Consider the following 25,549-nt stretch of genomic DNA (forward strand, 5'->3'; position numbering starts at 1 on the left):
CTGGCAGCAACAACCATGCCATGGTTAAAGTCACAGAGATCACATTTTTCCCCATTCTGATGTGTCATGTGAACATTAACTGAAGCTCTTGACCTGTATCTGCATGATTTTATGTATAAAACATATAGAACTCACTGTATAAAACTTATATACAAAACAAAATGTAAGACAAATGAAATGTGAGTGTATCCTGTAACAAATTATCTATTCAAAAGATATGGGAAAAGAAAGAAGTCAAAGGTTTTGGTCTGATTTGAAAAAGCATCTTATGACATCTGGCAGGAAGAATGAAGCAAATATTACTGAGAGTGTTGGATGCAGGCAAATAAAGGACATTAGTTTTTGCATATATAATCAGAGGATATTCATATATTCTTTATACAAACTATAAACCTTAGACTTGATAGCAGTTTAATGTTTTTTCACTATTATCACATTGTAAATGGTTTGTGGAACCTATATTACTAAAAGTCTTGTTGATATGACTTTGTTTTCACTTTGTCCTAAGTGTAGGAAAACTAACTTATGTAGGGAAAACATGCCTATTGTTTTTATTCAGACAACTAGCATGTTTTTTTTCTAAGATCAAAGTAGTGGCAGTGTAGGGACTGGGGAAAACAAAGTTAGTAAGGGACAATGTGATAGTCCCTTTGAGACAGTGCTGGAGCAGTGAGTCAAGTTCGTAACTATTGATTTACTGTATTACTGGGCCACAGAGGAATTTAGGTTAAGGATTGCTGTGTCATGCTAACAATGACAATCAAGGGGCCAGCAAACAATCCTGAAAAATACAAGAAATGAAGGAGGGTGAAAAAGAGACAAAGAGTGAGAGCAGTCATAAGATATAAAATATATGGAGTAAGAGGGGGTTTGGGTTGTCTGGACCATTTGGATATCAGGGTAGAAATGTAAAGTAAAACCCCACCAACCAAATACTGCTGTATCTAATGTTTATTTGTGATATTAAAATCAATAATAGCATTAGACTATCATGGTTACAAGCAAAATTGTGGTACCAACTCCGGGCTGATACAATGCAGAGACATAATTACGGATAATACAAAATGAGAAAGAAACAGAGGCACAATAACACAAGTAGACACATGTTCAAAATTCGTCACAACTGATTTTAAGCCTACTTCATATCTGTACATTAACAATGCTCAAGAAACCAAGTTGTTTTCCAACCAGTTGTGCCTCTAAAAATGAAAGAAACAAAAAAACGTGAGAAAGAAAAAAATCCAGCACAACACTGAAACATAAATAGAACAACTGTTAAGATATTGTATTTGAACAGGCATATATGTGAACTACAAATATAGACATTGCTAATAGGATCAAGTAACTGTTAGTTTCAGTAGGATACACTGCAGAATTCTGCTTTAGAATCACCAAGAGATCTAGAACAGAGCACTTAGCAATGAAATACAGCCTTCCTACTGTGACAAAAAGAGATTTTACACTTGGGGAGTACACACACAGTACTAGCTACTTAAAGATCCCATGCTAATTTATCTAGTAGAATACCATACAACATCAGAAGCATTACATCAAGGTCATGAATTGTGATTTTTTCCAAATGGGTGACAAATCCTTCAATTGAAAATTGAACGTTGTATGGATTTCAAAACAAGCAAAACTTTTGTGGTTTTTATTACATTTTTGCAAACCACACGCTGAAGTTCAATAATTAGCAAGAACAATAGAAATTTGGCAAAGTTTGGAAGGAGATGTAAATCATTGCAGTGTGATGTGTGAGTGTGGTGCTCAGAAAAAACACAGGGGTCTGTTATTATCAGGTTGTGTGGTTGTCTTCTGAACGTGTTCAGGACGAAGTCGAGAAAACTGGGGCCAACAGTCCAGGTGACCCTACTAGCGCTCCAATGTCCTCCTTAAAGTAAAAAACAAACAAACAAACAAAAAGAGCTACCACCGCTACATTTACACACCCCTCTCCCACCCGACCGCAGGTTCTGTCCATGCCCATCACAGTCATCCTTTAATGAGGACGAGGCCTTGGCACGGGTGTTTACAGTGGCTCCAGCTGATGTCAAATTGACCACTGTCTAGCACAGTTTCTTGCAAGGGGGAAGAAAAAAGTCCATGAGCCTGACAACAGATGCTAAGTCACAGCTCTCATGCCACTGAGGGTGTTCAAGTATGTATTTTCAAAATTCAGCACCAATGGGCGGCGAGACGGGACTCCTACCCAAAGTCCATGTTTTGTTTTGCACAAATGAAGAGCTTCCTCACCTCCAAAAGCATGGAGGGAAGCCATGCGGTTATGGAGAGAAGACTCTGCACTTCTCGGTGGAGGCGGTCAGGTACAGGGAAAACATGCTGTCGGCAACTTGCACGAGTGGAACATCAACTGCTTCACTAATATGAGCAAAAACAATGCAGAACTGCTTCCTTCTGCTTCCTGCCCTCTTATCAACTGAAACAGGATCTCAGCTAGATCTATGTCAAACAATGCACATGTCTACATGTGTCGTTGATTTGTATTTGGAAAACTGGGATTTCTGTTCATTGGAGAGTAAACTGGTGAAGGCAATTTCTGTTGGTGAATGAATAAACACTGTTCCAAGTAAAGTCACACATGGTAATCAGAGGAACAGTAGAACCAGAAGAATCAAGAGGCACAGTAATCTTGAATGTTGGTGAGGGGACACAATGCTTACAAGGTCTGACATTGTCTTTCCAAGGCTGATCTACCAGCTCCTTCAAGGGCCCTATGGAAGTCTTTAAATGTCTGCTAAATGTATTTAAGCAAGACCTTCTCATGTATCATTCTGGAATTACGGAAAAAAAGCATTTTCAACCAGATATCACTGTTAGCAAGTTGAGAAAAAAATAACAGTACAGGAAGTGTGATGGCAAGTTAAAGGTAAAGATCACAGAAAAAAGGTAAAAACAGTTCAGACTTGTGCATTCACCTACTGATTTGAGCCCGATGTACCCCCAAAAAACAAAAACAAACAAACAAAAAAAAACTATGTTGTGTATATTAACAATATTAACATTTTAAAACAAGTCTACATCATGACTGCAGCACTCTTTGGATAGTCTCTTAACCAGAATGTTCCACAAGTCAAAATGTACAAGCTTAACATATTAAATTGACTTCACTGAAGGAAGACTACATTCATCTTTACATGAAAACTGTCTGAGGCAAAGCAGCAACAGCTCTCATTCTGCAGAAAGCTCATCACAATAAAAAGAAAACAAATTCTTGATTTAGTTCTTGGCATAATGGGCTGAAGTCGTTTCCTTATAAAACATCAATAAATCAAGTTTGGATATTTCATTTGTTTGAATAAGGCACCTGATTTTGCAGGCATCATTTAAAAAATAATTTTGTAATTTGTAGTTAAACCAAGTGCAATTAGGGTCTTTTTTCAGCTTGAAGTATCTGTAATCACATAAACAGCTGGAGTGCCACTGAATTATGTCTACCTCAAAGTCTGTGCGGCATCTATAATACACCCCCTTGTGCTCATCATTTAAGGTCAGTAACTTGATCAGTGTGTATATTCTTTACTCATATTGTCCTTAACATAGACTCACTGGATGGTCGATTACTCTGTACTGTATGAAGTGAGTTAAGTCAGCATGCACAATGCTCATACTTCGTCATCATGCTCAAACAACAATCTGATATTTGTGAAACGGTACAACAAAAAAGCTACAAAAGAACATTTACAAGCAAAAGTAAGCTTGAGGAATGCCATTCTACAGCACTCTTGAAGCAATGGTGTTTACGCATTAGAGTCTCATCTAATGTTACACACCTACTTCTGTGAAACAAGTTTTAGGTTTTTAATTAGTAACAAAAATAAAAGCAAAAAAATGCTTGGTAAAGGTCCATTACATGAGAAACAAACGGACAAAACAACATAACAGACAACCATCCAATAGGTTAAATACACTAGAATGGGCATGTTTATTTAGCAACAGTAAGACAGGCTGCCTCTCATAAAATGTTTGTCAAATGCTCTAAACCATTCATCATCCTTTAATAGTAAGTTATGGCCACCATAAGGAACAAATTGTAGACTTAACCTGAACATTATTAGATACAATTTCTTAGTAAAAACAAAAAAAAGAGCAAACATTTCTTTACTGGGAAAGTTGAAAACTAAAGCAACGTCCCATTTTACTACAAAGACATACAAAATGCACCAATTAGAGCAATGTCTCTCACATGCTCAGGACAAATATTTACAAAAACTAGGCATGCCAAAATTATACAAATGAAAAGGAAACACATGAATGCAAACAGCTCTCTTTTCAAATGCGTACTGTAGCCATTTTGGAAAATTACGCAAGAAATGTTTCAATAAATTTCTACTGGGATCCAACTGGCCATTCTTTGTACAAATACAGTGGCAAATACTTAAACAATAAAAATATTTTAGTTAGGAGTGGGCTCACACACAAGTCAAACAGAACAAGGAATGGTTACTGATTTTCTGTACAATTTTACAAATGATTAAGCAGCTTCAACCCAAACATTCATTTAATCTTTTATATAGTGCAGACAACAAATAGAAGCATAATTTGGATTCAATAGCTAGCTTACTCGTTTTAAGAATGCAATCTGGCAATAATAAAGTTGAAATGGTAATTGAGACTCAGAATAATATGCAAAAACCAATACATCAAATAAACAAACAACAAATTGCTGGTTGGATCATTATTTCTATCTTGAAAAAGCAGTATCAGTTGGAGTATGAAGCAAATACAACGAAGGAACACATGCAAAATAAATGTTATGTACTCTACTAAACAGTTGGTATTTTAAATATATTCCAGCTTAAGATAAGTGTGTATAATAAAATAATGTACAAGTTTTGAAGATCAGAAATAGTTCAGATTTTCATTAGATTAACCAGATTTGCAGCAGAGGCCCCTTATTAACTCTAACTTAAACTATATGTAAAATTCACATGATGCAATAGCTCTTTTCATGCTTTAATTTAAAAACCAAACAACAGAAGAAAAAAAAATTACTGGCTTAGAATAACAACCATTTCCTTAACTGTTCGAATGCCACAGAGTCTCCGGGTTAAACACTTAAACTCACAATATCACATCAAACGCAAGAACCTGAAGTAAAAAAAAAACAAACAAAAAAAAAAAAAAAAGTCGAAGACAAACACAGATACTTTCCCACTACAGCAGGCCACTGACTTATAAACATGCACCTCCACCTTAAATCCCCATGCTCATTGTCACTTGCTAAGTGTTTTTTTTTTTTTTTTGGTGATTTTTTTTTTTTAATTACAAATTGGTCATAACTACTGAGAGCCAACGCCAGGCTAAGAAGCTTTAGTTCAAGATGGCACGACGAAGGCTAGGATAAGTTGTCATAGCAACAAAGCTTTTACAGCCTTGCCTTCTATCAAGAATGGATGGGTGTTTGGAAAGGCAAAAAGGATGTAGTCTGATTAATTCCCTATGGCAAAGAGATTTGCCTTACAGTACAGTGATATAGGTTTTTTTTTTTTCTGAGCCACTAATAAGAAGCTGACGCTTCCTCAAACACCTCAGATTTCCCCCATTAAGTACAAATTACTTTAAAAAAAATTATTGATAACAATATTCACCTCTAGCAATGTCCAGAGAGAACATGTCAATACTGTACATCAACCTGAAGAAGAACACAAAGCAGAATTTGCACTTTTCCATAGGAAATGTCTACTAAAGGCAAATGGAGTTTGTGACGCTTGACTTGTCGTCACACAGGGGCCTGTCCTCTCGAGACTTCACTGTCAACCTGTCCTGGTTAAGATGGTAAAAGTCAAGTACTCACTGCAGCATTCAAACAAGGCCGATTTAGCAGCAGATGGAAGGAAAAGAATGCTTTTTTTCCTTTTTTTTTTCTTTTTGTCTAGACAAAGTGCTTTAGTTATCATACATGTAATATAGTATGTTTATATATACACAAGATAAATATAGAAGATATATCTCATTTCTATGTATAAAGAGAACACTGCAAATTACAATAGCCTCTAACATGAACGATATATACAAAATCTACTACGCTGCCAAATGAAACAAAAAAAAAAAAAGAACAACTATGAGCTACTATGGTGTCCGAAAATCTTTAGCTTAAATATAGTAGGGGTTGTAGAGGAAAATATTCTCCCTTCTTTAATTCAATCAAAAATAAGAGCTCCACGAAACACCCAAAGACAAACCATGACTATCAATCAAGTTTTTTTTTTCTTTTTTTTTTCCAGATAACATGCAGTTCTGCATTGGGAAGTGCAGTAGCTTTTCACACTGGACAAGTATGAAGGTGCAGCAGCTAGCCATCATGGTGCAATTATAAAGCTCTCTCTCAGAATGCTTTCCTGCCTCAAAGTATAAGCACTCTTTCAGGTACGGATAAGGAAGAGCCTATGACCGGGTCCAGGTTTGAAATATTTTTGGGTATGAGGTGCTGATGATAAATTCATCAAAGCCTTTCTCCAAAAGGGTTTATAGATATGCTCATAGAATATTAAACAGAAAACATCAAGGTAACCATTACAAAAATACAGAGAATAAGTCTTTTTTTCTTATTTCCAGGTTACTCACTGAATATAAAGCTGTAGAAATGTGTCATGCTTATTAACATATCCATTGAAAAGGTACCATATTATCAATACATATACAAGTGCGTGTATGCATGAATTACGGACTATACACATACGCAAAATAAAGTTTTTGTTGTATGCTTATTCTCCTCCATAAATTTAAAGGATATTAATAAAAGTGAACATTTTGGTTCTCTGATAACGTCATACGTATGCAATTACAAAAGCATCTTCAGCTCTACAGTTTTAAAAGCATTAATGGACAAAATTGCAATGGTGGGAAACTGAACTGCTTGATCCTAGTACAAAGGTTTCCAAAGCAACACTTCAACTTGAGAGCTGAAGAACAGCACAAGAGCTCTAGGAGGATGCGAATGAATGCTTCTTTCTGTAGATAATTGGACCCAAGCAAATTTCACAGTTCGTTGAAAATCCCTGACCCTACAACGTTTTTTTTTTTCCTACATTCAATACGGTGTCAGGTTAGCTGTGCAAAACCTTACTTAAACTGGCTAGTTGCCAATTTACGTTGCATGTGTCTTTGGTACAAAAACAAAACAATCAGAATATAGTGTGCAAATCTCTTTTTCGTATTTAATATATGAATAGTTGTCTTAAAATAAACCCCCCCCCCCAAAAACACATACACACGCACAAGCACACACATCCATTCTCCACTTAAATGAAGTACCAAAATAGAGAGAGGAAAGAAATATTTGTCAGAGCCATCTTATATTACCTAGCACAGACTCTGTGGCATAAATCAATATTTTTCCATGTTCCTACGTTCATTCAGCGTATCTTTATCGAGCTGAAATACATAACAAACCTGCAAGTCTGACTTGCCTCACTGTTCTTCTTCTCCTTGAAACATGGTCCACTTGCTTTCAAGTGAGATTCGTTATCCCCTCAACATCTACAAGGCACAATGAATCTTACTTTTAATAAGTACAAATATGAACAAGACCGAGTCGGGGAATCAACTTTTGAGCCCCATCGATGCGACTTCGGAAAACGTCCAGGGTCATTTGATGTGAGGGCACTTTGATCAAAGTGGAGTCACCAGTACAGAATAATAGTTCTTCCCAGTTAAGGAGGGAGATTTAAATGGACCATCTGCTCCAGTCAGTCAATAATCTCTCTCTATTCACCCTGAGACCACCAAGACAAAAGGAACAGAACATTCAAGCCCAGTCCTATCCTAATTGTCATGCTGTATCCCTGTCCTAATTTTACACGCCTACCATCGATCTTTGAGTTGCTTTCCAATAAAGGTAGATGATTAACATGTTTGTGTGTTTGCATTGGCGTTATCAGAATTGGCATATAAGGGTGTAACTTGTTTAATCCTGCAAATGCCACAATACTAGAATAGGAAAGCAGAAGTTTAGTTAATGCTGAAAAATTTACATGACCAGGTGAAATATGACATTTAGTTAATATCTCTAAAACGTCTTTTTCTATCCATGAGTCTTAATTAATGATCATAAGGTAACTATATCCCCTAAAGAAACACCTCTGCTTTCTGAATCCAGTAAAGGGGCATTTGCTGGACATAAGGAATAAAAATGGCTACAGCAGGAACCAGTTGCGTCTTCATCTCTAAAAGGACGATATATTCCGGGAGGTATCTCATAAATTGGCTTTTGAATTTTGCAAAATGGCGGCTTGCAGATGGAGGTTTTTTTACCAGCCACATGCACACATGGTAAGGAAACAGACTACTGAGTGCAGAGATTTCTGTAGGTGCGTGGAAGGTGAATATATACATACGTATGCACAGACGGACAGGTGTTCGTATGCATGTATCCACATTAAGCATTTTGAGCATCTCCTGTTGACATGGGCATGCAGAGTGTTGGGCCGTTACAGTGTGAGACAGGAATGGCGCGGATGGCTTCGAGTGTGCTTCCAAATACTATCTGTATGCCTCTACACTTTCAGTGTGGGCACACGCAGTCCCACTAGACCTCCAGTGGGGTCACCCTTGCCTGTATTCTCAAGGATCTGGTTCACAAAGTCTGAAGTCTGGCCAGCTACTGGTGACTGCACTGCACAAGGGGAAAGAAAGAAAAAATTGAATAGAAAGCTAACCATTATTCAGATTGTCTTTCAGATCTCCAACCAGCTTTTAAATGCTGTCCATATCGAATAATTTTCAGAAAACAGACCTCAAATAGTCTGGGTCCAGTACTACTAAATATGCAGAGTAAACATGCACATCTTTGTCTCTAGAATAAAGAAGGATCAATTCCACAGGACCCAGTTTGTCCATTAATACATAGAACTAAATTTTATACATCACAATTAACTTTCACACAGTATTTGTTTACTCTTAAAAAAAAAAAGTAATTAATTCCAAAACAACTGTATCTGAGACAATTTCTTACCTAGTGTCTCTTCTATGAGCTTGTCAAGCTTCTCTGCCATGCTTGTCCCGTTGTTATTTGAGTTATCTTGAACGCGGTTCACAATCTCCTCTTTGATTGTATTAATCACAAACAGCAATCGATCTGCAGATGACAAAGCATACATAACATTGTAAACACAACATATAATAGTGGTGGCCTGGTTCCAGGTAGGCAATGATGGCCATTAAAAGACATCACATTTAAGACACACAACAAGAACAAATGTATGTTGGAAGCTTTTTGTTCAAGAAAGTGACTTAAATTCCAGCACGGAAGTTAACAACCTCACGCATTTATTTTCATCTGTCTAGTGTAACTTTCAAACTGCCGTACCATATTCAGTGCCAAGACCCCACAGCTTGACCTTGTTGGCTTCATACTGAGCTTTTTTCTTCAGTCTGCAGGCCCTGGAGAAACAGAACAATGCACAGGTATATTTAAGACATGAGCAATCCTGAATATGATGCTGTTTCAAGTAGCAGTATTCCACTATACCAGTATGAGGAAATACTGTAATGCTATGCTCATTTGTGTTGTTCAAATTGCTGTACATTCCTGGTTAGTTGGCATTTCTGTCTTTAGTTTAGTAGCTGCTACACAATAACTATCTAACTACAGAACAAATACAAAACCACCCATCAAATCAAATGTATTCTCACTAAAAATGAAAATCTGGATGGAAAATGCATGTGTATAATATGATGTTGGGATGTACCAACAGAGAATGGCGAAAACACCAGGGCTTTTCTTTTCGGAACCAAAAACACAGATATTGTTTCACAGTGAGGAGAAAAAAAGAACAATGCCACGTCCCTCACTCCAGTAGGTAGTCGTCACATCCCTTTGCTTCTCTTTTACGTAGTTAGACTTTAAATTGAATTGGATAGATTTTTTAAAGCAGACAGCAACATTTTCAAGATACTAGAGGATTAGCATTAACTAATGGCTCAGCTTGAAATGTATATGCTAGTTAGTCAACATAACTATAAGATTAGTTTAGATTAGATTCAACTTTATTGTCATTGTCCAGAGTACCAGTACAGAGCCCGTGAAATGCAGTTTAGCATCTAACCAGAAGTGCAAATAGCAATAGGTCTATATGTGTGTGTGTGTGTGTGTGTGTATATATAGATATATATATGTATACACACATGTGCAAGGTATGAGGTAGAGAAAGTAGAGACCAGCTCAGTGCAAATGACAAGCTGTACAAATATACAAGGTGCATTATACAGAGATATGAGATGTGTGTATATATATATATATATATATATATATATATATATATATATATATATATACATATATCTGGTAGAAAAAGCAGAGACCAGCTCAGTGCAAATATAGAAGGTGCATGCAGTAATTAGTCAGTATTGTGCAAGAAGGCAAGTTCTGAATGAGGTATAAGAGCAAGTTACATCTGTAACATAGATAACATAGCTTGTCTAATCTAAATGCTTATCTTAAACTTATTTTAATATACAAAGTAAACACCTTACATTGCTTGTTCATCTACTTTTGCCATTATTTTTGTTAACTAACACAGATGGTTAAGTTAGCTCATAAGCTAATTTATTGCTGCTCCTACAGCCTATTACTTTTGTTGCATTCTACACTTATAAATAATGGGCAATTTAACTGATATTTAAGACTTAGTTGATATTTTTTTTTTTTTTTTTTTTTTTTTGTTTTTATTTGTATAGCGCTTATTACAAAGGTCATTGTCTCAAAGCAGCTTTACACAAACAAAAGTAAAGTGAAGTGTGTGTGTGTGCCGTCTCAGATGAGCAAGCAGGGCGACGGTGGCAAGGAAAAACTCCCTGAGATGGTGATAGGAAGAAACCTTGAGAGGAACCAGGCTCAACAGAGAACCCATCCTCATATGGGTTTACACTGTAGTGTGCGTGTGTGTGAGCACAATGTGTGTTGGTGTAGTCCATGGAAAACAGCTGAAGCGTTTTCGTGGCAGTATGAAGCATTGCCGGTGGACAGGTCCAGAGTGAAGGGGGGGAGGTCTGGATCACCGGCAGCTCAGGAGTGTAGCTCGGCAGAAGGAGAAGGAAAGTGGTTAGGTACACTCACAGTCACTGTGTGGAGATAAAACTCAACATCCACGAGTCCCCCAGATCTACTCCTTTGATAAAAACACTAGTCGCTAAATGCTAGGTTAAATAAATAAGTCTTCAACCTCGACTTAAACACTGAGACCGTGTCTGCTTCACGTACATTAACTGGGAGACTATTCCATAATTTTGGGGCTTGGTAAGAGAAAGCTCTGCCCCCTGCCGTGGTTTTGGCAATGCGTGGTACTGATAGACAGCCTGCATCCTTAGAGCGAAGTAGGCGCGGCGGAACGTAAGGTACTAACATATCGCTTAAATACTGCGGAGCGAGACCGTTTAATGCTTTATAGGTTAGGAGTAATATTTTAAAATCGATGCGGAATCTTACTGGGAGCCAGTGTAATGTAGATAAGACTGGCGTGATATGCTCATACTTCCTAGTCCTAGTCAGGACCCTCGCTGCTGCGTTCTGAACTATCTGAAGCTTATTTATGCATCTAGATGAGCATCCAGATAGTAAAGCATTACAGTAATCTAATCTGGACGTGATAAATGCATGGACTAGTGTTTCAGCATCACTTAGCGAAAGTATATTTCTAATCTTAGCAATATTTCTGAGGTGGAAAAATGCTAACCTGCTTACATTATCTACATGCGCCTCAAATGAGAGATTAGAGTCTATAATCACACCGAGATCTTTTACTGTTAGACTACTTGAAACAGAGAGACCATCTAAAGTAACAGTGTGATCTCTAAACTTACTTCTAGCGGCTTGTGGTCCCAGTACCAGAACCTCTGTTTTTTCTGGGTTTAGCAGGAGAAAGTTGCTTAGCATCTTAACATTCTTATTCCTAGCTTAAAGTACCTTTTGAAACAAATTTTGCTGCACTTCCCAACAAAATGTTAACAATTATTTCTAAAATGAAAATGATCAAGCATGGATAGTATTTTAAAAAAATGTTAAATAAAAAGTGCATCATCTTTACTAATGTTTTCAATATTTAAAAGTGCAACAAATGGAAAGGAGATTGACAGGCAAGTGAGTATTTAAACATATTTAAATAGTGAAAACATTAGCTGAGTTGGTTTACATTTTTATTTACATTTTTAAGAGAAGCAATTCATGTTTCATTGTTTTGGTTTTTATTGCACTTTCACTGAATTCTGTGTACAGCTGAGGAATGGCGGTGTTCGAAAAATATTTGCAACCCTGTAAGTCGTAACGAGGAACTATTTTTAGAAGTTGCCTACCTTTTTGGTGGGTATTATATTCTTGGCTAGGTAAAGTGTCATGGCATCAGTGATGTCTTTCCAACACTTGTTTTCTCATGAGGATAAAATGCATGTGTTCACTTCAGCGCTGTTTCTGGTTGCGGTGCTGTTTCATGTGTACACTCCCCGTGTTGTCTGGATTTTGGCATACCCTTTGGGGTGCTTTCTTGTTGGTTAAACAAATTCATCATGTTTCCTTGATGTGCCAATCTTGCAAAAATATTTTGCAAACAATCGTTGTTTCTCGCTATGTCTGTTGTGTAAAATCCAAACCAGTTCCATATAACCAATGTTGCCAAACAAACGAGCGGTAAGCTAAGGAACTGCCTGCTCTTGGTTACTATTGGTTTGTTTATGTCTGTCAGGGAAAACGCAAGCTGGGCTGGTGAATAGAGTAAAATTTTGTTTGTATAACTGAAGAGTCAGATTTCTATTGTGCCTGAAGTTGGGGCATGATGATGTCTGACACATTTGAGCTGGCATATGACCAAAAATTGGATACACATTTCCTGCCAATTCAGACCCAATGCCCATTAATTACTATTTCAGGATTATCAAGGAGACCTACAGAAGCTCATGATCATGATATAGAGGATATTTTTTTCTCTGCTGACTCAATAATGTTTTTTTTTTTTCTTTAAGACTTTATTAATTATTTTGTACTTGTACTGTAGTTTGTGCTTTGTCTAGATGTTAGACCACTCATAATTTTGATTTTTGTTCTTTTCCATGTCCATTGTAATAACTACCACTGATATTGCATACAGGAAGAACAGACTACTGTATTATTATTATTAGAAGGTTATGTGCATTATTGTCAATTACCATATTCATACTGAAGCAACACTACTGTAATTCATTAACAGTTTTCTGAAGTTATGGTCACTGAGCTCTAGATTTCTCACCAGAGTCTTACCGGCTTGTAGCTAATGTTAGCTTGAAGGAATTTTTGGTTCCTGCCATGTCTTTAAAGCTTACTGCTAAGAAATATGCTAAATAGGAACAGTCACAGTAGGGTCAAACATTAATTGCGAAAAAGGAGTTCACACATGCTGATGTGTAGATGAGGGTAGCGTTTAAAAGGTATATTCCTCACGTCAGACAGCACTGCCATCTTGGAGAGGGCAACCTGAGACAAGCTCAATTGAATTTAACTAAGTTTTTAACTCCAAAAAAGAAAAATACTGACACCCTGAGCAGCAATCAAACAATTTTATGAGCGACTTTAAACTTGTTATCTAAGTCACTGGTTAGATGGATTTACAGGTCAGGCTACTGTTTAGCACATCTTACCTTATATTTAACTTGGCCTAAAGTGTTATAATGTTCTTCATATTTGATGCTACTTGTGAAATTAGGGAAGATTAGTATATTTTTTGAGTGCTGTTAAGTTTGTCTACGTTTATAACAATAGCTAAGTAAACAATTGTTATGAAAGGTGAGTTATAGCTAATTTGATCTGAGTAGACTTGCATTTCTCCTTAGGCTTGCATTGGTTTACAATATGTGTGATTTGTTTGATCAATTTGATCTGCTTGCATTTACAGGTTGCTTTGACATATCACAGTTGCTAGCAACAGTGGCTAATGTGGCGCATACTGTTTTCCTTTATGCAATGACCTATATTCATGTCTTTCTCACTCCAGAGAAGATGAGGAACAAACTACAAGCAAATGTATTTCTCCAATATTTTGTTAAAGCTAGCTGGAGGTACTGCTTCAAACACACAGATTACTGAATCATTACGACTGTCCAAAAGTGTATGAAGTGGGAAAGAAAATTACCCCTTTCATCACCAACTGTTGCCAAACCCATGAAAATTCACTCTGGCCCTGGACAAAGTTTTGGTTGCTTATACTCACATAAGAAAGAACATCATAACACTTTTTTCCAAACAATCTCCTGGTGAGGTCTGATTGGAGCACAATTTTGCAAGTGACGAGAGAATATAGTGGGGAGGAATTAAAACAGCTCCTGAAAACAGTGGTTTGTAGAAAAGCTTACCTGGACGCCAACTTGTTTTTCTCCTTTCGAGAGCGAGGGCGAGCAGTCAGGGGCAGCTCACTAACAGGGGTCAGGTCACTAATCACCTTGTTAAGCTTGCGCAATTCATTCCCGATCTGAAGCAGCTTTCGTGGGTTGGGGGTGAGATCCTCTACATCTGTCCGCCGTGACTTCTTTAGTGTATATTTTCCTGAGACAGAAAAACAGAAGGTTAAGTAGGTAACAGGGGTGTAATGCAATGCCACTGTCTGTATCTGTATCAGTTTAGTACTTCAAGTACCTGTACCTTTATTCTGTATCTTTATTAAACCAGAAGGTTGGTTTAATTAAATGTGAATTCTACCTCTTTGCCCCCAGAAACACTGGAAAACTAACAGCGCTAATGTTAAATGAAGTCATTTATCATTCACAAAATATAACAAATAGCAACCTGCAGAACAACTCTTTGTTCAATGCCTGAACTTCTACAGGTCCTCAGCTATATGACTTGAGTTGATTGGTCTCAACCTGATGCCCTGAGGACTTTCTATCTGTGACTGATTAAGCTATCATTAAAAACGAGATCTTTCCTAAAACTATTGTTTTTTAGTGGATAACAGTTAGGAGACATTTATTTAACATTTATGGAAGGACTCGGTTGTTAATGATTTGTATCACAGTCAACGTCTTCAGCTCAGGAAAACCTGCTGCATTTTGTGTGTGCGTGTGTGTGCGTGTGTGTGTGGGAATGACTGTTTATCGCTGCTATAACATAGGTGAGAACAGAAATCAACTTGATTCTCGGACGTTCCATTAAATCTAACTATAAACCGTTAAAATGTACTACACGTCGTTCATTAATAAATGAAACATTGTGATAATTGGCAAATCGCTGTAGTATAAGTGGAATAACTCACACCAGATCATTAGATTAGCGGCATGCATGAGTTGTGCTTAATTGGCCTTCCTTTAACAAAATTACTTTAGCGTTTTTGGGTGAGGATTTGACAAATTCATCAAGTTATTTTTAAATTTATATTTGTAAATGCTGCAATGTGCAAATGTTTGTCTCATCTTCTCACCATGATGCAGGCCATTCTTTTGATACATGTTGCTGGGAAGGGTGTCTCTGTCCCATTCGGAAGGTTTTAGCATACGTTCTTGCTTAGATGGGGTGAGCTGCTCGCTGTATTCCCAGAAGTATCGGCGCTTGCCCCTCTTTCTGGAAATTCCAGCCGTCAGACCTTTAACGTCCTCTACCATGTCAGTGTCACATCCTGCTCAAAAGGGAGCAGAATGTTCAGATTTACATAAAATTTGAAAACACAAAAAGCCTTACTTGAAGATACAGAGTGAAAAAACACTGCCATCTCAGCTGTAGCCTGACTTAATAAGCCCTAGACATGGTTATCATAATGTCTCATCAATTAGAGCTCACGCTAGGTCTAAGCTTATCAAACAGGAAAAACATGACCCAATTCTGAATCCGCCAGGACACTGCTTAGAAAAGTTATCATACAACATGCTGAATTAACAACTACACATCTAAACTACACATCTGAATACGTTTGCAAATAATTAGCCTGTTGCAGATCACGAGACCTGTAATGAAAACCCATATAAACAGTAAATGTATGTCAAGACACTTGAATAGATTCATCTATATGCTGGTTTGTACCTGGCTCTGAGAACGCATCGCTGATGTCATCATCTTTGTCTCCCTCATAATCATCATCTTCTTCCTCCTCTTCCTCTTCATTTTCTGAAAGCTCATGCTCGCTGCCAAATCCTTCATCGTGGTCTTCATCATCCAAATCCACCCCCTCTGCCTCCTCCTCTTCCTCTTCCTCCTCGCCCTCTTCTTCTTCCTCATCTTCGTCTTCCTCCATGTCAGTGGGAGCTTTGCCTGCAAGCCTCGCTCTGGTCAGGAAGAGTGAGTAGTTGTGCTCCTCCTCTTTCTTCTTCTCAGCAGCAGCAGTAGCATCGGCTCCAAGGGCACTCACGGTGAGCAAGGTTTCACTGCTGCCGGCCACAGGGAAGTTAAGTTTCGGTGGCTTTCCTCTTGACAATCCAACCTCTGGAGTGGAGCCACATGGAGCTTCTCGTTTACAGATTTCCACTCTTTTCTCACAAACCAGGGGAATCAGAGACGATGGAGTGTCACTAGTGGCTGCTTGGACATTACTGATCAAAGAAGCATTTGACTCATGCTCTTTGATAAGAGGGGAGCTGGCTGACACACTGATCTGCTGAGCACAGCTCTCTGGGAAGGGCTTGCGTGGTACACTAATGCGAACCTTGGCTTTGCGTACATAATCTGTGTTCTCTGGCTGTGGCGATGCAACCCTGCTAGGCCCTTGCATCTGGGCCTTTGCCATAGTCTCAGTGCTTGAGGGCACTGGCCACGTGGCCTTCTGGGAACCTTCAGCGTAATCCGGCAGTGTACTGTGGTTGGAGGACGTGCCTGTGACAGAAGGGGTGGTTCGGCCCATCTTCTTACCTACCACTGGTGGAGGAAAAACAGTCTGCTTTTGGCCTGCCAATGAATCTGGAAGGTATAAAGTGTCACACACAGGCTGAGAGTCCTCACTGTTGAGCTGGGCCAAGGTGGGTGTACGACCTATGACTTCCTCATCTTGGTAAGGGCTGGAGAAATCATCCAAGCCCAAGAAGTCAACCTCCTTAGTGCCCCAGATGTCACAGCTGGTGAGGCGTGTGTACTTGGTCAAGTCTTCCCAATACGTGTCCCACTGTTCGAAGTTGGAGCTGTAGGCCAGGTCATTGTCTATTAGTTCTGGAAGATTTTCCATGCTGTCAAACTCCTTGCAGTCCTCAACTTCAAACACGTCTCTTCCAGGGCTCTGGCGACAAGTCATATCTCTGTCCTGCAACAGGGATACGATATCAACAAGAAATAACTAAACAAAATGTTCAGAGTGATTCAGAGTGATTCAAACCCTCTGCACAATCTCACCAGTTCATAAATGAAGTCTGGGTCAGAGCTGTTGGCTAACAGGTCAGTGCTGGTCAGTGCCTGGTCAGCGAAAGTGTAGTTTTGAAAGGCATCCCCAAAGGGAGGATCCATTCCACTGACACTAGGCTACATGACAGATGAAAACAGATCCTGCTGAATTATCAATTCAAGGGTAAAAAATGTTGATATTGGTCTTTAATAAATAGATATCTTGAAAATAAGTACGGTAGACATCATTGCACGTTGTTGACAAAATGTAAAGGAAATGAAATACAGTAAATCTTTAATGTACAACATTTCTGAATACAGCTGACACGTTACATAATAAGCCTTACCTGAGGCATTGCCGAGAACAGATCCCTGGTTCCTTGGTGGAAACTTTTCTGCCACCTCACTCCCCACAATTCCCTTGTTCTTATGTCAGTCTCTGGCAGAAAATCAACGTGACCACCAAGTCGTTCTGTAATAACAATGCCTTAGCCACACATGCGGGTATGGCTGTGTTTTTCTCCTCTGTTCTCTGCAGATAAGTCAAATGTAAAAAGGTATTAATAATTGAAAATGGGTATCTGGTTGAAATAACACAATGATACACATTATCTGCATGTGTGTTACACTTCTGTATGACACTCAGCCTGTGCAGTGTTGTAAACAAGTTGTCCATAAATAAAATGTCACTTACAAACTGCAATTCAGTGCACAAACAGTAGCTACAAGCGGCTGTCACAAACGGCTGTTTGCTGAAATTAGAACAAGCACTAGCAGCATCAACTAATAGACCTCTGATCCTCGGTGCTGCACGACACAAACAGCAACAGGAGACAGGAAGAAATGGAATTTCTTGGTGCAAGATAATGCATGTCTAGCCATGGTCAAAAAAAGTTACAGAGGCCCTCTGAAAAAGGCGATTCAGCTCCATGGAAGAAACGATAGCAGCCCTGAAGCCAGATCGGAGGAAGGCGAGAGAGCAAGAGCGTCGAGCGCTGGGGCTATTTTTAAACAACCTCTGCAGCACCCTTTCACCGCTGCCTACAGATAGTCATAAACAGAGGAACCCGAACAGCCTAACGCCCTTTGCATAACAAATTAAGTGAAATATGCGTGAGAGCGCCAGAGTTGTACTGGCCAGCTGCAAGATGGAGCAAAACAGCCTTCTTCGTGTGCTAGATGACATCATTTCCTCCTGGCATAGCGAACAAGTCAAACGAATGTCTTATCACCCTTCAGTTCTCGCAGACAGTAGAGCTCGTATACAAACCATAGAAGAAGACAGACAGGAAATACAACAAAGTGCCATTTTCCCTTTAGTGCTTCACTGCATTCTTATATTCTCCCAACAGACAAACAGGAATATTTGCACGCAAAACTTTCCATAACACAATGGCTGCATAGCTCCAATCCAACCTCACGCTGTTGTCACAATCCCAACTTTCTGTGCTGTCCAGGAGAACCGTCAAAAGCCACAACTGGAATGGGGAAGAGACAGGGTTTCCCTATGCAATTAATAATTCACCTGTTGTGGTGACTCATGTACACATAGTCGTAGCTAGGAAGAGATCATGCAAGACATCTCTTGGATAGATCTGAAAACAATTTCAGTCGAAAGTGTTTGCTATGATTTGGATGATCAAGTTTAGCAGTTAGTAGTTAAGCCTAAAGCATATAGTATTTTCACTGTGTTATCTTAAAACACTAAACTGATTTAAACATTGACGTTTTGTTATTGACAAATACAATACATTTGTTTGATAATGTGCTATAAGAAGCCGAATTCCTCTGAATTCTATACTAGAGCCCTGGTTAGAATTAAGGTGCCTCAATTTATCCTGGAGCAAAAGGTCACAGATCACAGGCAAGTTGATACCAGCTTTTGAAATGATTGTGTTGCAAAGAATGCTCTGGCTGGAAAAAGAAATGCTGAACAAAGAGAAAGAGAAACCTTGTAATTCCGTCTACAAGGTCTCAGGTTAGATACTTAGATCCATCCTGGTAAAGGATGGATCTAAGTATCCATTAATGATGGACATTATTGGACAATAATGATGCTATTCTTTGTTCTTTTCTAAAGATAGTTAGTGGGTTTGAACAAACACAGTCTTTCGAGCAACACCGAACTAGGCTAGGCTTGTGCTATATAACAGTATTTTACATCAGTTAGTTCCGGTTCACTAATTTGATTGGTCGAGCAGCGTTCCCAGGGTGCCCATATTTACTCTAACTGCACTTCATTTCACTGTGTGTATCACTCCATTCTTCTGTGTTTGCCATGTAAAATTCCACTTGCTACTTGAAACAATTACTACAGTAATGCTAGCGACATATTTTTTGAAACTGCATTATAATTTTAACCACGAGGTGGCGCTGTTCCGAACCTGTGCAGCTACCCTCAACTCACTACGGTTATTACACGTACTAAGTTCGGTCTGAATACGTTAAAGTGTGACGGAGATATAGCCTCACATCCATTTCGGAGCGTTCGCCGTCAAATTCGTTTGCGTGTTGTTCGAGAACGGTTTCACTGATCAACTTGAATTCCATAATTTTTTTTTGTTTTGTTTTTTTGTGCCATGGTCTGAAGATAATGGCTTTCGATTTTCGTGAAAATCGGACGAATAGTCTAGGAGGAGTTCAAAAAAAGTAGGTTTTTCAGAAAATTCCAAATGGCAGACAGCAAATCATATACTTTACAAATATGCTTATAGAACTGTTGTATAAACCTCGTGCCTGCGATGAATCACAGCCATGCCAATATTCAGCACAACCACATTCTTGCTCGTGCGATACTGCTTAAATCATCCCTACACGATATTACACTGCCACGATAACCAGCGACGTTTACTATGATTGTATTATATTACCAGACCTGCCAATCTTTACGCATTTTGTGTAGGAGCTCTGCATTAGTGTACACTGCTACAAGTGGTCAGATGTTTTGGCGGATTATATACCCAAAGAGCAGCCTTTTTCTCCCCAATATAACAGGAGACGGGCCGATCAACATGTGAATCTGGAATGATTTACGCAGGTGTTTTCAACTCGCTGATATTAATATTAATTACTTTCCCCCAATAACTGACGTCTGCTCTCGGCTGGACCTCACTTTCTGTCGGGGAAATGGAGAAAGTTTGGAGGTCATTAATGTGAAATAAAATCTATCAATGTGTATTTGACTTTGCTCATATTAAAAGTAGAAGTAGAAGGTAGAAAGTAGAAAGTTAACATCAGTTAACTATTTCTATTAGGCACGTCACTGAAAAAAAAGCGTCCAATATAGCTTTTTGATTTTCGGCCGAAAAACAAAAAAGGATGAAGATTTTGAGCTAATAATATTAAACTGTCCTACAACGAAGTGTCAGATTAACACTTTAAAAATAACGTTAATGGTGGTGCTAATAAGAAAGTGATTAAATAACCTGTTTAGGCTGTTGGTTCTGTATGAGTAAATAGTTAATAGTGATTATCTTAATGGTAAATTGCAAACAGGGAAAAATCTATATCGCACAAGCCTAAACCAGGCCATGAATCTGGGGTGTGCAGTGCTGTCTCCATAAAGACATCATAATTTGTTTGAAACAGCATTAGTGTTGATGCATACTTTATTTACTCATCAACAATAACCAGAACAACATTCAACATTTCAATCCAATATAACGTTTAGACGTGAAGGTGGCAAAGAGAAACTCCCGGAGACAACATGAGGAAAAAACCTTGATAGGCACCCGACTCCAAAGGGACCCCATCCTGAATGGGTGATTGGGATTACAAATCATTACATTCAGGAGAGGCATACTGTGAATAAGAGTCCAGGAATAAGCACAAGACAGTCTTTATGATTACAGCAGCAATACAACAGTCTACAGTACGCAGGCAAGATTATCCACCAAAGCAGAAGTGAGTCTTGGGCTTACATAACGCTGGGGATAATTATATACCTTCAGATACACCCCATTCAACTCTACTCAAATTTGATAAGACAGTGGTGTTTCATCAAAAATTAGCATTGCCTGAATACGTGCTTGCTGATGAGAGAGGTCAGAGGAGAATGGCCAGCCTGGGTCGAGTTAACACAATAATTTAAATAACCACTCTTTACAGCCATAATGAAAGACTAGCAACTAGCTAATTGTTGAGGTGGATGGGCTACAACAGCAGAAGACCACATCAGGTTCCACTCCTGTCAGACAAGAACAAGAATATGAGTCTACAGTGGGCACAGGTTCACCTAAACTGGACAGGTGAAGATTGTAAAAGCGGTACCTGGTCTTTTTTTCTCCGATCTTTAACTGCCCAGCTTCGGTTAGCCTGTGCCCACTGTAACCTCAGATTCCTGTTTTTGGCTGACAGGAGTGGAACCCGACATGGTCTTCTGCTGTTGTAGCCCCTCTGCCTCAACACGCTGCGCTTTTGGAGATGCTTTTCTGCTCAGCATGGCTGTAAAGAGTGGTTATTTGAGTTACCATAGCCTGTCAGCTCGAGGCAGTCAGACTGTTCTCATTTGACCTCTCATCAACAAAGCACTTCTGTCGCATCACTTCCGCTCACTGAATGTTTTTTTTTTTTTTTTTGCACCATTCTGTGTAAACTCTATAGACTGATGTATGTGGAAAATCCCAGGCGATCTGCAGTTTCTGAAATAATCAAACCAGCCCATCTGGCACTAACAACCATGTCACAGTCAAACTCAATGATGTGAAGCTCTTGACCGGTATCTGCATGACTTTTTGCACTGCACTGCTGCCACATGATTGGCTGACTGGATAACAGCATGAATGTGCAGGTGTACACATTTTCCTATAAAAGTGGCTGTGTGTATAACAAAACAAAAGCTGTGTTTTAGAATGTAATAAAATTAAACACTTTTGACTGGTGTGACTCTGGGTGGCATATCTGAAGCAAGAGGCTTTTCTTATTCCGCTGTTAGCTTGTTGTGCTTTCAGAGTCACGCAGAGAGAGAGCACACTGGCTGTCAGCGATGTAATTTACTGGGCCTAAGTACACCAGACCTTAAAGATTTGGAGGAATCTTTCAGTTCCTGCTTGGTGCTGTCCAAAGTTATTGCTGTCTTTTCCGAGCTAATAAGCTAGTAGTAGTATGTTTATTATACCTCACGTAATCCAAGCGGTATTTTATAACAAACAGCCTACTTATTATCAAGTCTAATGAATGTATTGTTTAATATTAAGACGTGTCGATTCGAGAGCGTTGTATCGAGTAACACAGTATGCTATAGTTACATTCCTAATACATACACCTCTAATTTATCATCATGCTGCCAAGCACTAATTCTAGTTCACATTTTTCTTCCCCATGAATTTGATTGAAGAATTAGGTCTAAGCATTAGTTTTAACTCCAGTTAATAGTGCTTGGAATCTACTGGTTTGTGAAAAAGGTTATGAAATATTGATTTATGAAATGAAAGGCTTTAAAAATATCAAACGAAATGAAATCTGTTAACTATCTTAGCTATGCAGTTTACATAACAGTCTTGACTATGCTCAGTTCTCTATCAATGACTTTCAGCATTTAATTGACAAACTAAAGACTCACTGTGGTCCTTTTTAAAATGTCCAACAGTGATCAGGTCGTCAACATTAAAATCAACCAGGCCTGCACTCTGTCTCTCTGGCATGTCTCTGCAGCAAGCGCTTGGAACTGAAGAATCTTAAGAATGGGGATGTTGTGATCAAATCAGTGCCCTTCTCCCTGAACGTGCAGACTTGCTGTGTCTAATGCAGCAGGTATCAAAAAGTAGCAGTTCAGTCATTATAATATATGTCACTTTCGCTGTGCTAAACAGGTAGGTTTCATCTTAATAGCCTGGATCTCCATGTGTCCTTCTGCCCACCAGAAGTACAGTAATGCTGTGTTTATGTTTTGTGAGAACTTTTCTGAGAACAGCCTGAAACAAACTGCGGAAAGCCCTGAGTGTTCTGGTGTCAGGACCAGTAGGGACCTTAGCTGCCCATCAAATAAGGGGGTGGGTGGTAAGCAACGAGGAGCAAATCAAACTGTAATGTAACATTGTGATGATGTGCAGTATAAGCATGACACCAGTTACAACTACCAGTGCAATCTGGAGCTTGGGCTAGTCATGTCTGAGATCTCTGCTTGCTCAGGCAACCTGAACTATGTCAAATCAAACAGAATTTTTTTTTGTCACACAGTAAGAGCCACATTTTCTAAGCAAATAATTCCGTGTGAAAAACCAGCGTGGCTTCTTCGCTGCCGTTCCTCTTACAGCATGTTGCCACCCACGCAATGTTTACAGGAGGAAATGTTGACCTACAAAACCTCAGAGCCTGCCACATCTATCTCTGCGAAATGAAGCCCTGAAACACTCGCTTACAAGTGGTACACTACAGCAACTGGAGTTCCTACTCCTTTAAATCAAGTCGAAGATTCGCGTCTGACTCTGACCTACTCCACAATGCTGAATTCAACATGGGCCCCTATCGAAAACAAACGTCAACCAAACTTCTAGCGCACTGCGCCAACGCCCACGCTTTCGCGCGCTCTCATTGGCTGGACGCGCCGCTTCAGCCCGCCTCCTGCGCATAGCTAAGCGGTCCGTCTGAGTGTCAATCACAGAATACCGTAAATATCCTTCACCTATAAAGTGTGGTTGAGAACGCCGAGCAACAAACAACACTCAAGGCCTTCCCCGCGTTACGTAAATAAGTGGATTATACATATATATCATTTATATTAGCTCGTACTTTATTATGAACACTCTACTCCCTAGTTATTTACATGCTAGTGGTGAATAAACATAATTTTCCGTGACGGGGAAAAGAACAGCCGTGCAACTGGATGGCTAAAGACAAAATCAAATATAAATATCAATGCAAATAATTCCCTACCATGCAGGCGTCTTTTGGGTGAATAGTTGCATTAGAGCATGGCGAAGGGATACAGGAGAGCAACTTTCCAGAGCCTCTGTCACTTGGTGTTGTGCTGTAGGGGGGCGTGTACCCAGACCAGTCTGCAACAGACTCCTCACCCTCAATATATCAGGCTTTCGTTCCTCTTTCCGATATATAAAACAAAAATATGAGCAAGCTACTATAAGTAAATCAGTCCTACAACCCATAAGGATAATGAAGATGATACTGATCGTCATTTATTTAGCTGATTTCATCAACTTCTACATATACTGCTTGGTTAACCGAGCTGTTTATCTGAGCCGATCTAGCTTTTATCTTCAGTTCTCAGATCTTGTTGCTTATTAATTTAGACCGAGCTTTAAACGGCTGATGGACAGACTTCCTGAGGCAAACCCGTCTATAGTTAAGCATTTTCTTCCTTCATGTGGAAATTTTAGAACTTTATCCGCGGGGATAAAGACTGAAAGATGGCAAATGAGCATGCCCAAAACGCCTAAACAGCCATCTGTCCCGCATTCAGCAACATTAACCTTGACAACACAGCAAAAAAAAAAAAAACCTTCTAGAACAATTCAGCGATTATCATCAGAGTGACAGCAAACCAGCCATCATCAGAGTTCTCCACTAGCGCTAACTGCAACAAAAACAAGATTTAGAGTAGTATCCTGATACATCAAGCACACGAAATATGTCAAATCACAAGAATACTGGAGTGTTTAGTGCGGAACTAAAACTTGCTGTGCTGCTTTGATAACTATGGCCTCCGTCCCTCCCACTCTCAGTTAGCAGCAGCTAGCTGCTTATCACAACTTAGCTTCCGAGCTAACAGCAGGAGACAATGTTTGTATTCATTTTTAACGAGTACTTCGACGGTGTCTGAGACTTTAACTGCGGATAAAAGATTTACTCACCTGTAACTAGGCTTTACAGTTGTCAAAAAAAGGCTTCACGCTTCGGCAAGAGTCGTCTGGACGAAAACTTAAATGAAATTTCCTCACAAATCCACGCTGTCTTCTTTCTCTCTGGTTTGTTTTGTTTATCTTCTTCCTGACGGGTTCCTGGAAAGCGCGTGACTCCCTCACCACGTGATTACGCCTCGACCAATCAGAGCGCGCTTTCGGGATTGACTCAAAAGAGGACCTCGAGCCATTTAAACCGCTTTGTACAGCATTGTCATCAAATGAATATAATGATAATCAAGTCTAATAACGACTTTTATTCATCAGATTTTTTAAATCAGCTTTCTGCTGAAGGTTTGCATGATTGAAGAATAGTACTAAAGGAAAGGACCAAGTCTTACTTTCTGTTGTGTAAGAATAGGGCTTGTACTAGTAATAGGCAATACTTAACATACATGTAATTTCTGACATCTAAATC

At 39.1% G+C, this 25,549-nt stretch overlaps 1 protein-coding gene across 6 annotated transcripts; it reads right to left on the reverse strand.

Annotated features, from left to right (window-relative positions):
* Positions 1 to 933: 933 nt before the first annotated feature.
* Positions 934 to 25,488, reverse strand: crebrf (creb3 regulatory factor). Of its 6 annotated transcripts, XM_053240072.1 has the most exons (12): positions 25,084 to 25,488; positions 24,149 to 24,314; positions 21,545 to 21,718; positions 17,970 to 21,461; positions 17,623 to 17,807; positions 17,288 to 17,413; positions 15,992 to 17,198; positions 15,396 to 15,590; positions 14,335 to 14,524; positions 9,329 to 9,402; positions 8,975 to 9,097; positions 934 to 8,635 (listed from the first exon to the last, which is right to left on the reverse strand). In XM_053240072.1, the coding sequence occupies exons 5-12, from the start codon at positions 17,629 to 17,631 to the stop codon at positions 8,517 to 8,519; spliced, it is 2,043 nt and encodes a 680-aa protein (XP_053096047.1). In that variant the 5' UTR covers positions 17,632 to 17,807; positions 17,970 to 21,461; positions 21,545 to 21,718; positions 24,149 to 24,314; positions 25,084 to 25,488; the 3' UTR covers positions 934 to 8,516. The 6 variants fall into 6 exon arrangements, with proteins under 6 accessions (XP_053096047.1, XP_034166964.2, XP_026796953.3 ...); XM_034311073.2 differs by lacking the exon at positions 17,970 to 21,461; XM_026941152.3 differs by lacking the exons at positions 17,970 to 21,461; positions 24,149 to 24,314.
* Positions 25,489 to 25,549: the final 61 nt, after the last annotated feature.

The sequence above is a fragment of the Pangasianodon hypophthalmus genome, chromosome 15, assembly GCF_027358585.1.
Source record: "Pangasianodon hypophthalmus isolate fPanHyp1 chromosome 15, fPanHyp1.pri, whole genome shotgun sequence".
Lineage (NCBI taxonomy): Eukaryota > Metazoa > Chordata > Actinopteri > Siluriformes > Pangasiidae > Pangasianodon > Pangasianodon hypophthalmus.